This window comes from Populus nigra, chromosome 2 (genome assembly GCF_951802175.1).
Source record: "Populus nigra chromosome 2, ddPopNigr1.1, whole genome shotgun sequence".
NCBI lineage: Eukaryota > Viridiplantae > Streptophyta > Magnoliopsida > Malpighiales > Salicaceae > Populus > Populus nigra.
In genome coordinates this window covers 37,812,999-37,827,117 of record NC_084853.1, presented here as the reverse complement: position 1 = coordinate 37,827,117, position 14,119 = coordinate 37,812,999, and the positions used below count along the sequence as shown (strand labels likewise).

General features: G+C 32.9%; 1 protein-coding gene across 4 annotated transcripts; it reads left to right on the top strand.

Annotated features, from left to right (window-relative positions):
• The first annotated feature begins 8,261 nt into the window (after positions 1-8,261).
• On the top strand, positions 8,262-14,042 carry LOC133682757 (uncharacterized). Of its 4 annotated transcripts, none has more exons than XM_062106271.1 (10): positions 8,262-8,804; positions 8,964-9,046; positions 9,880-10,011; positions 10,107-10,388; positions 10,467-10,614; positions 11,436-12,374; positions 12,479-12,717; positions 12,806-12,879; positions 13,263-13,374; positions 13,720-14,042. In XM_062106271.1, exons 2-10 carry the CDS (start codon positions 9,014-9,016, stop codon positions 13,750-13,752), a joined length of 1,992 nt encoding a protein of 663 aa, XP_061962255.1. In that variant the 5' UTR covers positions 8,262-8,804; positions 8,964-9,013; the 3' UTR covers positions 13,753-14,042. The 4 variants fall into 4 exon arrangements, with proteins under 4 accessions (XP_061962255.1, XP_061962253.1, XP_061962254.1 ...); XM_062106269.1 differs by having other exon boundaries at positions 9,870-10,011; XM_062106270.1 differs by having other exon boundaries at positions 8,262-8,867.
• The last annotated feature ends 77 nt before the right edge of the window (positions 14,043-14,119 follow it).

Genomic DNA, 14,119 nt, shown 5'->3' with positions numbered 1-14,119 from the left:
ACTTATATTAGATAACAAATCAAAACTAAATAATTTACATGTATATAACAAAAAAATACAATACATTTGTAACCTATACCTGATGTTATTGTGCGTCCAACTCATCCCGATAGAACTCATGGATATAAGTGAGATTTTCTATGAATATCTAGCCCCATATTATTTGACATGACAAGCCATAAAGTCAGTATATTTTTTGCATTCAATTTTTATAAATAAAATATTGATTAAAATCAATTTTATTTTATTATTACCTAGAACCAATGGATAGTGGCCTCTAGATGACAATGTCAAACATTGTTACCCTAACTCTTTGGATGTCCAGTATGAATATACTCTCGTGACCAAAATAATTATACTTGAAGAAATAGTAGACACCTGATAATTTATCTTTTTCTTTTCAAACATGTTTTACATAGTTTCTGATAGAGATATACAAGCTTGCCCCCAGCTGTAATTAAAAATAACCCAATAATGGTACTGCATTGCCAGCATTACTCGTGAAAACAAAACCTCCAAACATATGTAATATGTATGCCCGAGCATACATAATTAACTGGTTCTCTATCGCATCTGGTAGGGGATCTTAAAAGTTATGCTCAATCATGTCAATTTTATGCAATTGCCCTATAAGCATTGGTTGGAGGCACTCGTTTTAATAAATGACCACATAAAGCATCTTTTTCAATTGACCCTTCACGTCCTATCACATGGGCCCCGTCTATCGGAATACTAGTCAACATGGTTATATCTTGTAATATGAGTATCATCTCACTAATATTTAGATGGAAGATGTGTGTCTTGCGTCTCCATCGCTTCACCAAAGCTGCAATCAATGTGTGGTCAAGATACATGTCATATAGTTGACTAGTCTAAAAAAACTAAGCCTCGATAACAAATGGACAGACACATTCATTCAACTTCATCAATGCATGTTGTCAAGTTGTTACAGGATTATCGCCCTGAAAATCAAGGAATGTAGTTATTTAAACAATTAAAATAATGAAAATCTAATAATTTACAAAACTTATTAAAATAGTTATTAAATAATTTTCAATACTTAATAATCTAAATATTTGACCTCTCTATTCCAGATATCATCGAAACGATACTAATCCTACATATATAGAACCAACCTATCATCAGGACCTCCTCAATAATCAGGTGGTCCTGTTTGTTAACACTCTTAGAAGTAGTATAACATTCTCTTATCCGAACAATGCCTCCCTTGAGGTTCTGTATCAATAAATTATTAGCCATTGTAATATAATTAAACATCCATGTAGTAGATTAAAAAAAATAATTGAATTTAACATAATTTGGAACAAATGAAAACAATTAACATATGTTGTCTAGTTTCAATAGTTTTTATTTTATGACTCTTTAATCACATATACTACATTTATTAATTGAGTGACCCTTTCTAGCATCCATCTCACTGTGTAGACGAGAGGGTCTCCTTCGACCCTTATCCATTCGTTATCTAATTGGACATTCATATGCATTTGGACCTGTATATGCATGCCGCAATAACATATCAGGCAATGGTTGGAAACGAGAACCATATGCATTTTTATATGACAAGTTGAAGCAGAAGTCATCAACAAAATGCACACAGTCCATATTTCATGAGGAGCAACATGCAACATTTTGTAAAGTCTTTATAGGTCACCACTTTACTAAACTAATACATTCAAACTTGTATTTGAATTGTTTTCTATCCTTCAATTTATCAAATGATAAACCTAAATGCCTATGATTATTAGTCTTGTCATTGCATCCATATTAGTCATCTACACTCAAAACCTTAAATTCAGGAGCAGGAGGAACGATCATCTTTATCATCACTTGGTTCAGACTCACCGTGGCAATATGAAGAAGATGTCATACTCAACTAAGGTTTCATAATCACAATTTCATATACCAACATTTGTCTACTTGCATTACCACCTAACCTAGATGGACTAACTACTTATAATACCTTTGTGGTTCTTTAAGAGTTACTTGAAGCTCAAGTCAATTCTATACTAGAAGAGTTTTCTCGTTTAGGTCTACTATTCAAATAGGGCTCTGGCATATTAATATCATTAATCCTCATAAACCCAAATATTGAATTCATAGTTTCGTCACTACAGATTGGTATATCAACATAATGAGCTTAACTGACCTCGGTTTGCAACGTCCTCTAAGAAATTTCAACTTCCATTTCAAACATATTCCAGTCAAATTGATCACATAACATTGTAGATAACTCGTTAAGAAACATGTCTAATATAACAGTTAGGAATTCATGGCTTTCTCCGTTACAAGTGATACCATTATCAGTATTAACAATGATACCACCATGAAAACATAATATTCTTAAATCACCAGATATTCTGTCAAACAACACAACAAAACACAATTCTAATTTTTTAATAACCAGGGGTTAATCAAAGTGTATAATTTATATAAAAAAACCATAATGGTAACATAGTAAGTTAAAACCTAAATTCATTAAATTAATCGGCAAACACCTATATTTCATCAAATTTCACTACCATAACAAAATTATTAATCAAATTCATGTATTTTATAGCTGATTATCTTATTATATACCTAATCCGGTATACTCCATAATTTAACCTAAATCAACACTAACTCTAACAAAATAATTTTTTTAATTCACAATCAACAACCACCTAAATTATTTTATAAAATAACATAATTGTCAACTCAAATTATATCTAAGTAACCCAATTACAAAAAACCCTAGATTTTTTTAAAAAAAATTCTAATTCAAAACCTTAACATTGTATAAAATTAAATTAACACACATTAACATAAACTATGTCAATTGATAGAGGGGAAGTGTTCAATATACCTCTAGGTATAGAATATGGGTGGTGATGGTGATCGGTTTATGGTTGTTTTGGTTAGAAATTGGTTGACCTACGGCGGTGGGGAGAGAGAGAGGGTACGACACTCTTGGCCTAGAAAGAGAGATGTATGATCTTGTGGTGTTTTGGTTGTGTTTCATGGTGGGAAAAGAGAGATAGAGAGAGGAAGGTCATTGATAGGGAGAAAAAAATAAGGGAGTGAAGCAAAGAAAAGGGCCCTTATATTAATTTTGAATGAAATCATAGATAACAAATTGTAAAAAAAGGGTCATAAATAATACATATAACTCGCATATTGTAGTTATTATTTGCTGCTCATGAAACTGTGCTATATCATCTAATATTTTCTTAGTTTACTGATTTCTTTTTCACTGTGATAAAAAAAACACACTTTTTAAGCAGGCCAAAACTACAGTGACTGCGCCACACAAATTTCAACGAAAACATGCTTTATTGGGATTCCATATTGTGCTGAGACAACGCTATCTGTTTTTTATTTTCCAAAGCCAATAAAGAAGGGGAGAAACAGACGAAATGAAGAGATAAAGAACATTGCTTTAAAAGTACAATGCAATAAACATCCCTTCAATGCTCTGTTCTATTGATTTGCATCAAAATCATCAACCTCAGCTACCTCTGGGCAGTGGGCTCTTACTCTCTTCCACACATGCCTGATGCCACCAAACCAACCAGAGCACAGTAGAGAAAAGCAATAATAAAAAAAAAAAATGTAATTTAGCTAATTAGATGTTGAATTTAATTTTTAAAATTATTATTTTGATTTTTATAAATTTTAAACCTATTAAAGATTTATATGATTGTTAATTTTAGAATCCATAAAATTAGTTAAGATATGTGTGCAAGCTGATTCAAATACCTATATTAATAATAATAAAAAAAACAACAAATTTTCGTTGAAAACTCAGGTCAAAACTCAGTTTTTTCTTCAAGCATCCTGTTACTAAATCATTTTTTCCAAATTTATATATATACATGAAATTAAAAGATCAGAAGTAAAAAATTAATAAAACATAATGAGTCTGTTACTCATTAATAAATTAAATGCATGAGGACCGGAGCTACATCCATGACTGTAATACATGGTTTGAACTGTCACTTTGCATTTCCAGTATGGCTTCAGCTGAGAAATTCTACATAATTTACTAATAATTTGCACCAATCATTGTTTGGCATAATTGATCAAAGAGAATGGAGATTCATTATTAACAAAGAAAATGAAAGCGGTAAAACTAGATTTAATTTAATTTTTAATAAATAAAAATCTATAAAATTGGATTTTTAATTGTTATTTTATTTTTATATTATGTAGTAATAAAATTATTTATAATTTAGTGATCTATTTTTCCAATTTAAATCTACTTTGTATTTGTGTTTTTAATAACCTTACTTTCTCTCTCTCCCTTACTAAACCAGATATTTTTAATAACCTGGTGGGTTAGCAATTAATTACGACACAAGCAAGTGGTACACTTGAGAATTATTTTATCTATTAGCAATAATTTCACTGCTAAAAACATCACAATCATCGAATTAATCCCTAACCCTGCCCCTGTGTTTGATGGGCCCTACAAATAAATAAGGCTGAGATATTAAAAAAAAACAATTTAAAATAAAAAAAAGTAAAATTATTTTCAATCCGAAGGGAAAACACGCCCGTTTTGCGAAATGCGCATGAAGAGCTTTTGTCTTTTTATTTTAAATAACTGAAGCTGACACGCGTACCACTTGCCCCCCGTTTCAGCCTCAAGTGATGATGATACTCTATGTCTGTCCTCTGCTATTATTTTAATATAAAATCCACAGCAGCAGCTATTTGGGCCCTACCATCTTCGGGGCGTTTTCAGATGAGTCCAAAATTCATTTTTGTGGGCTCCACAGTCTATGATTGCACCTCGAAGAGGTGCGCCTTGCGCGGATTGGCATCTTATTATTCTTATCCACATTTCCATCTGCAGACATGGAGAGTGGCAACTTTCCTCCTATTTTTAAGACTTATTTTAATATATTTTTAAATAAAAAATAATTTAAATTATAATTTCAAATATTTTATTATTAAGGTATGATTACTGTTATTTTTTAAAATATTTTTTATACTAAAATATATTAAAATAATATTTTTTTTATTTTAAAAAAATTATTTTTAAGATCAACGCATCAAAACGATCTAAAACATATAAAAAATTAATTTTTAACAAAAAAAATTAAATTTTTACAAAACATGATTTACATCACATTTTCAAATGGTGTCTAAAAACCTGCACTCGTCTACATTTAGCCCATGTCATTGCACCGGTTTCTCATGAGATTTATTATATTTTTTATTTTAATTTAATATTTTTTAATATGTTAATATTAAAAATATTATTATAATATATTTTAAAATAAAAAATAATTAACGAATTAGTTTTTGTCCCTGTGGATTCAGGTTGGTTTATTAATAATTGATATAATTTAAATAACTCATAGATATAAAAATATGAATGAACTATGGCTATCAGTCTTACTTTTAATTTTGACGCGATATATCAATTTTGAGTACATAGATTTTCTTTAAGAAATATTTTATTTGAAGGTCTTCTGCCTCTCATGCCTACAAAATGTGCATATCTAAAGGAAGAGAAAGAGCAGACTTTCTTGATTTTATTCCAACTAGTAAAACTCCTCCTCCACCGTGCAACTCCGGTCACTTGAGGTAACCGGAAAGTCAAGTCTTTTTGACTTTTAGGTGTCGACAATCTTAAATATTTCTCTACAAATAATTTTTTAAAATACAAGACAAACAATCATATTTAAATTAAAAAAAATCATAAATAAAACATGAAAAAAAAACCAAATAAAAGAGGGGATTATAAACCAACCAAAAAATTATAGGAAATGTTGAATAATAATCTCATGGCTACAAAATTTTAACCATGCGAGACATAAAAACTCTAAAATCTTCTAGAAAAATTACAATCTCATCTAAATTTAATGATCACATAAAAACATTATGGTTGTAAATATGTAAATCATATGTTAGGAAAAAATCTCATGTACTAACAATTATTTTTTTGAACTGAAAATACCTAAAAACTTATAGAGATCTCAATAAATTCATTTTTAGTCTAAAATCAGCATTTAATTGGTTAGAAAAAAAATTAACTTGAATTCAAAAAATTTCTAGAGCATCGGTCTATTTTTTTGAAAAAATAAAGGCTAAACAACACTTTAATAGAACTCTTCTTATTGAATGAAATCGTTAAAACAAGAACAAACTTTTTTGTTATTAGAATGTAGTTGAAAGCCACCTTTCTTTTTTTTTTCACTGTTTTTGATAACTCTCTCTTTTCTCTTGAAATTATAAAATATAAAATAAATTTTTTTATCAAAACAAAAATTTTGGCAAAATGAAAGTGTTTCTCAGGTAAAATTCTTTAGAAAAGTGTGGGTTAGATAGTAATAAAAAAAACATGAGTTATTGACTTGTCAAATTTAATCCATGTTTTTCACAAATAACAAAATTGTTGTTTTTCTATTTCTCGTAAAATTAAATATCAATCCATTCTTGGATTTTTCTTGACATTATAATAACCTCAAGCAAATTAAAATAAAAGTATAGTGTTTAATTCCAAACTAAAATAGCATAGAAGAAGAACGAATTTGAAAAAAAAATAGTAATTATAATATTAGAATGAAAAAAAAAACACCCAATATTTCTCCCATAGTTTTTAAACCCGGTCCGATCCAAGACTCGAGTTCCGGGTTTTGACTGGGTCACCGGGTCGGCCGGGTCAATCCTTATTTAAAAAAATTTAAAACATCGTTGTTTTAGTAAAAAAAAAAAAAAACAAAAGTCAACAGGTTGCAACCGGGTTTACCGGGTCAACCCGCCAGCTCGGCCGAGTCACACCAAGTCATGACTTTTTTTATTTTTTTTAACTTGGTCCGGTTCTAACCTCGAATCAGTCGAGTTCTAAATCGACCTGCCGAGCCGAACCGGGTCTCAAAACTATGATTTTTCCTCACACTTGAGAACGGTTTCCCCTCACAATTCAAAATGATTCTTTTGAACATGTTTAGTTTTTTTCTTAATTTTAATTTTAATGCGACAATATCTTGGAAATTAAAAAAGCATGCTTAGCAATTAAGGCAGGTCAAGTTTACCTAGTCGTCTAGAAAAGGACGCATTAACTAGGTGGAGTGGGAAATCAACCATGTCTCCATTAAACAGTAATCATTTACAACAATCAACTAGCACGTTCTAGAACTTAATTTACCTGCACGCATGGTCAGATTCTTCGAGGCTGGCCAGTGAGAAAACATAAATGTTTTTTGATCGATTTATTTTAAGTGTTATCTTATTTCACTCTATATAATATTTCATTCAGTAATTATTTATTCTCAATTAGCCTATACTTTAATTAAATTCTTTTTTTTAATTCATCCTCAAAATAATCCTTTATTGTCTTTATCCACGTGAATCGGTCATGTTTATTTTTTTATTTTAAAAATATTTTTAAAAAAATAATTTTTTTTTGTTTTAAATTAATATATTTTTTTATTTTTAAATTATTTTGATGGGATGATATAAAAAATAATTTTTAAATAATAAAAAATAATTTTAATATATTTTTAAGTAAAATACAATTTAAAAACAATCAAAACTGTAATCCTAAACGGCTAAAGTTTCGCGTATATATTTGAACTCCAAATCTTCCACCAATAAAAAGACAGATGCAATGCAAAAGTTTGACTTCCTTCCTCCCCACGCAATTAGATTTTCAAATTAATGTCGAAAATCTTTGGTTATTTATTATTATCCAAAATTAGCAACCCTTCAATTATATCATTTTTTTCTTATTAAATAATCGGAGATTCTAGATAACTCCACTTAATTTAATAATTTTTTATGATTTTTTTATTTAAATATATAAAACAAAAAAATAATGAAAAATAATTTAAAATTAATGAATGAAATTAAAATATAAAATTATTTTTTAAAATTGTAAAAAAAAAAAAAGGTTAGCTGGCCTACTGGCCTGGGTGCTCGCGTCTTGACTCAGGCGATGATTTTAATCATAATCTTTGATTTATCTTTGGCCGGCTCATTCGGCTAGAAACTTCGGTCTCTGACTTTCGAGACCATCAAAACTTATTCTCATTATTTTTATATTAGTGTGATGCAGCTATAATAATTTAATTACTATTCCGATCTCAGAATTTAAGTCTGAAAATTAAGAGAAGAAAACAAATCTATGTTTTACCAAACCACCCACTTAAGATTTAACATAATTTATTAAAAACAATTCTCCATAATGACGTGGCAAAGTAACCAAACCATAAATAAAATAACACTACAATACAGCTCTGTTCTGCTCTGCACCCCACGCGCTTGTTTCGTTATTTCCCCAAACCTCTCTCTCTCTCTCTCTCTCTTCTTTAACCACTCTGTTTCCGCGGAACTCTTTCCTGGCAATGAAAATGACAGAGACAACGACGATCTCGTAGCGGCAAAGAATCAGATCCGAATGCCTTATCTCTCTCTAATTCCCCATTTTACCCTCCTCCTCCTCCTCCTCCTCCCCCGCCTTCCTGCTCCTCCTCTAACTAGCTATATATAAACGCGTCGAACCTACCAGCGAACCTTCTTAGGACTCCCCTTCCAGGCCAAGCAAGCTCCTCTATTCCAAAGGCACGAGAACCTCCTCCTCCTCCCCCGCCATCTGGTTAAAATCGAATCAATATAATCTGGCGGTTCGGTTACAGAAGTTGTCTTTGTCTCTCTTTTTTTTTCGATGTGCTTGTCGTTGGTTATTGTGTTGATGTTTTGATGATGATGATGATGATGATATCATTGCCGTCCTTCAATTATCACAACCATTGATTTCCTCTTCTTCTTGCTCTCGCCTGTTATGAAGTTCGCCGGTGATTCTTTTCTCTCCTCCTCTCTTTCACTATTTTCATGGAATTCTAATCCTCATTCTCAAGGTCCTTTTTTACATTATTTAATTATATTGTGTGTTTAATTTAATGAATGGAATTAATCCAAGGCTAATAATAAGAAATGCATGTGTTGCTGTGCAGTGAATTGTGATTTTGGACCAAATTCTAATGGGGAAAGCTGATTCTTCTAAATGCGTTTTTCCTTTGACAAGTCTCCAGATTGGGTATTTCTTGCCTTTTATCATCAGTTCCTGTAACTTTCATGTACCTCAAACTTGTTTGAATTTCATCTGGGAAAGAACTCGGAATTTTCGATTTCTGTTTTTTTTTAGTAAAAAGGAATATCTTGTTATTTTTAGGAAAAAAGGTTATTAAATTTGATTGTTTGTCTGATATACTTGGAATGCCAATCAATCATTGATTCGTTATTCCAAACTTGAAGTGTGAGTTTCGTACATGGTATTATGCTTTTGCAATTCTAATGGAGTACTTTCTTTCTAGGTAAAATGGAATAAAAAGGGGAAAAGTGGAGGAAAAAGTGTGACAAAATTAATATTACAATTTCAGATTAAGAAGCATATGAATGAGAATCTACCCTGGTGACTTTTCATTGCTATTTTGGAATCTTGTTCTCTTGTCGAAAACACTTAAGAGTTTTTGGAAGACATGGTCTATATTGGCCAACATGGTAGTCTATGATTTATAATTAATTTGTTTTGATAATCTTTTGTATTTTATTTGATGTTGGAATAAATTTCACTTGTCCCTAAATGACTTCATGCAACTTGTAGCATGACTATCAAAACCAATGTTTTGGGTACCCGTTATCGTTGGTGTGTTTGATCGCATCTAAGTACATGATGGATCTGCCTGCTTTGAAATGCTGCAGATTTTTCTTTTTAATTCTTTCCCTTTTTAGAATATATCATATGGTTGGGAACCTTGTAGTGTTAAAATCATGGGAGGACTGTTAGTGTTTTAGTGTGTTGATTATGATTACTGAATGCTAGCTCTTTTTGAACTTTTTTTTGCCTCCTGTGATTTTAGAGACTTGCAGTCTTATCTCTCAGATCTTAGCCTTTTCATTGCGTTTGAAAGTCGCAAATTATATATTTTGGTGGACAATCGGCCATGGCTGAGAAACCTAGGTTCACACCCAGCTCACTTGTGGCAATTGATGGTTACCAAGGTTGTTAAGTCTTGAATTACCTTTGTCAAAAACTCTCCTTTTCAAGTTTGCCCTTAACCATCTGTGGTTAATGTCATTTTCTTATTCATCTACAGTCCAGGTTATCTCCTTTTGCAAACACCAAGGCAAAGAGGGGGATAAAAGAAGGAAAGGGGGCTTCTTCTCAGTGTAATCCTAGTAAATCAAAGAAATTTGAGAGATGGTTCTCGTTGATTGAAGTGGCAACTTTGTCCCGGAAGAAGGGTTTGCCACCTGTGAATAAATTAAGGAACTCTTTGCTCTTAAGCAGTGAATTGCACAGGACGCTTTATGGTTTTATTGTCTTTGAAGTTGCATGGAAAGATGTGCGGGGTATTAACTACTTAAACGAGCTTCAGGTACTGCCTTTCTAAATGCTCCATCTTTTGTTTGATGCTGAGCATTGATTTGGTCAACGATTATCATTTCAATTGCAGACTGACACATCTCTGGCAATCGAAGCTAAGATTATGCGAAGATGGGAATTTGATAGTGTAGCCCAAGCTGCAAGTTGTTTATCTTCATGGTTCTCAGGAACTCTCTCTGAGCTGCTAAAATTGAAAGACTTTCTGGATTCTGCTACAGGTATTCTGTTGCATGCATGATTCCTTATTGTACTATAGTAGAAGAAAGCAACTATCTTTGTTGAATTCTGGATTGGTAAGAAGGATATGATGATGAATACAGATAGATATTGGGGCATGCCTCCATTTGTGTTGAAAGAAACTACCTGCTGGATGTAGGTAGTGACTAATTTTGATAACTGCCTTTATCTGGTTCTCCAATGCAAGGATCATGCCCCATGTGGATAAATTAGCATGTTAACTGATAGGACTGTCTCTTATATTCATGTGGGGATTGAGGGATTTTTTTATATGAAATGCTTAAAGTATAGTCACTTTTCATAGAGAAACGCAGTTTGTGTTCCAATAGGTATGGTCATAAATTGTAGAACTTGTGGCATCCAAATTGATGTGTGATGGTTGTAAAATGCATAGTCTTGTGTCTGTAAAGTGAACAGTGGGGTTAGCATGCACGAGGTCTGAAGCTTTGCCTTTAGAATTTGGATTTTTTGTAGAGCTTCTTTTCACATTGGAAAATAAATGAAGTCCAAATTTCCGGTGGTTTGGTTCACCACCATCACCACTGTCTTACTGTTTAGATGGTATTCATGAATAAAAGCTCAATTTAGGCCAATAAGTAGGACCTTTCCAGGCATTAACAACTGACATTTGATACTTGATTATTGCATCTTTTGCCGGTTCAGGTGAGGTGCAACCTAACTGACATGTTAACATCTTGCTGGTGTAATTATTATGTTGATATATTGATGGGGCTACATATTTCTTTTCAGTGAGTGAAATGAGCTTAAAATTATCATGTTTAATGTTGCCTGAAATTTTCAGGAGATACCTTTTATGACGCTGAAGAAAATTTCTCAATGACATCCCCTATTGATGATGATGATCCGTTGATGGAAGATAATTCTTCATACTGCCTTGGTGGCAGTTTTGATGTATGTCCTGGAACCCTGGATGATATAGCAAGTGAGCCACACACTCCACCACCCACTGGGCCTTATAAGAGAAGAAGAGTGATGAAGTCCATTGGGACTGGGGTTGAAGTTGATTGTTATACTGAGGAAACACCATGTGGACATGAAGACTTCATAGACAGCTCAGAGACTGATGCGAGTGTTTGTGAAAATGCTATTGAAGCTAAGCAATACAGGGATGTTTTGATTTTGTTTAGGTTCAATGATCATGACCTGCCATTTAAACTAAGGCAAGTGGTAATGTCTGACCTGCGGTTACTAACTTTACTGGAAGCTGGGCTTCCATCTTGGGTTATCTTTCTTCAGTCATATCCAGGGTTTTGCCATCTTTATCGTCCTTGGATGTGCCCTCTAGCAAGAGCTTTGTACGTGTTAATCTCAATTATCACTGTTCTCATTGGATTTTATGACTTGTACAAAAATGTCCCTGTTCTGAAGGCAACTGCATCTAGTTTGTGTGGACCACTTTTTGACTGGATAGAGACTTGGGAGATGGTTTCAAGGATCAAGTACCTGGGAACAATGCTATTTCTACATAACTTTGAGAAAGCTGTTACTTGGTTTCTGATGGTCACACGCACCACTAGATCCTTCTTTTCAGTTTTCACGCAGCCACTGGTTGAACCGCTTGCTGAGATCTTAGGCTTTCTTCTCCCAGCGTGGAATATGTTCATTGAAGTGGCAGAGAGCTCATATTCCTTTGTTTGGATTGTGATTGAATCATCTTGCAGTGTATTAGGAGACCTAATAGAGATTTTTGCATGGCCTATATGGTTTCTCTGGAGCATTGGTAGGTTCTCAGCTGTTTTGGTCATATGCTACTTTGTAAGCAATACTCTTATTTTATTAGGTTGTACAAATTCCATTATATGTTTGTTGCTTTTTGTGCTGCAGCAACTTCCATCATATATCCCATATTCTGGACTGTTTGGGAAATACTTTATGCTCCGATTCGCGTGGTCCTTGCACTAGCTGGTTTTGTGGCTTTCACTTGTGGGTGGATATCAGAAATGATTGGGGATCTTTGGCAATCTGTAAGTGGAATATTCCAGCTTGCTTCAGTTTCTAAGGCAACAGTGAGTACATATGAAGTTTCAGTGTGGCGTTCGCTTTGGAATGACCTTTTTTCTCAGGTTGGAAGACACTGTAATTGCTAATTGCATTTTCATCACAAGTATGCAATTATGAAGTCAATGGTATTTATGTTTGTTACTTGTTCAGGTTTTTCGTGCTGTTAGGAGTATATTAAATGGTTTTGTTGCCTTCTTCACAGCCTGCAACAGGCATCGCCTAAGGTAATTTCACATTAGTGAGAAAAAAACCCAGCTTCTATATGCTTTATTTCTGGATAATACGGTGCTTGATTATCATTGGTTTGTGTATAAAATATCTGAATTTAAGCCAGTATAATGGATGAAAAAAGAGATTTTCAAGACCATTCTCTTCAGATCCAAGACAGTTGCATGGAGATTTCATTCTTTTGAACTTTTATGAAGATATTATATATCCTTGCAGAACGATTTATAAAACAAGAAATATTTCAAGGATTTAGCTAAGATTCCCTTCTAATTGCTGTGTTGGAATTATCATTGAATTTTTCATTGCTTTCCAGCCTACAGATTAATTGATAAACTCCGCTTCTTACTATATGTTTCTTTTCTGATGTGCTGGTGTACAGCATTTATAATCACATACAGGATTTCATCCAGAGATTACTTGGCCAGGCGCCAAGGTCACAACCATCGGATTATAGGAACAGTAGGGTGACACCCAAGACTCGAAGTCTGGCGGTAAGTTGTCAAAATGCTTTCTGATGTTATGGATCTAACATCCGATGATAGATTTGTTACATAAAAGATGTGATTTTAGAAAGAGGAAAGAAAAAAAGTTAATAGAAGAGGAAATCAGTAGGGATTATTTGAGAGTTCTAGGAGATACTGCGGTTTATACCTGAGACATCAATGGCTAGATGCAACTAGTGCTAGTAATTGTCTTATTAGTCTCTCCACATCACTGGTGGAAAAAAAATCGGCGCTTCTTATAATGGTGTCAACGTCTAGACCTCAGTTCTCTGCTTTAGATTCAGCTACCTAATTGCATATTTTTTAGCCTGACAGTTGCTTCTGATTTTGCAGTCTGAAGGGAGTAGGAAAATTCACATCAGATGAAGCTGAGCAATTTTTTGGGGGTCCAAAGGAACCTATACAAATGGATGCAGAGCCAGTTTTCCGCTGCAAAATATATTTGACGACAAAAAAAAACTAACTGCTAAAACCAAAATGGTTTAAACAGGGCAGCATATTCTGCAACTAGTTACAGAAGTATCATAGAAAGAGCTTTATTCTTTTGTTTGTTTCGTGTTGTATGAATTTCTTTTTCATGCTCCAATTAGATGTAAATAGCATGTATAGACAGCTTGTACAGTTATCAAATATCAAAATGCTTTTTTAAGCTGTAAGGTTCCCTCTAAGTGTTGACGGAGTACCGCAGAATGAGACTCTCTCCCCCATCTCAGACGTGATCAAAGAGTCAGTC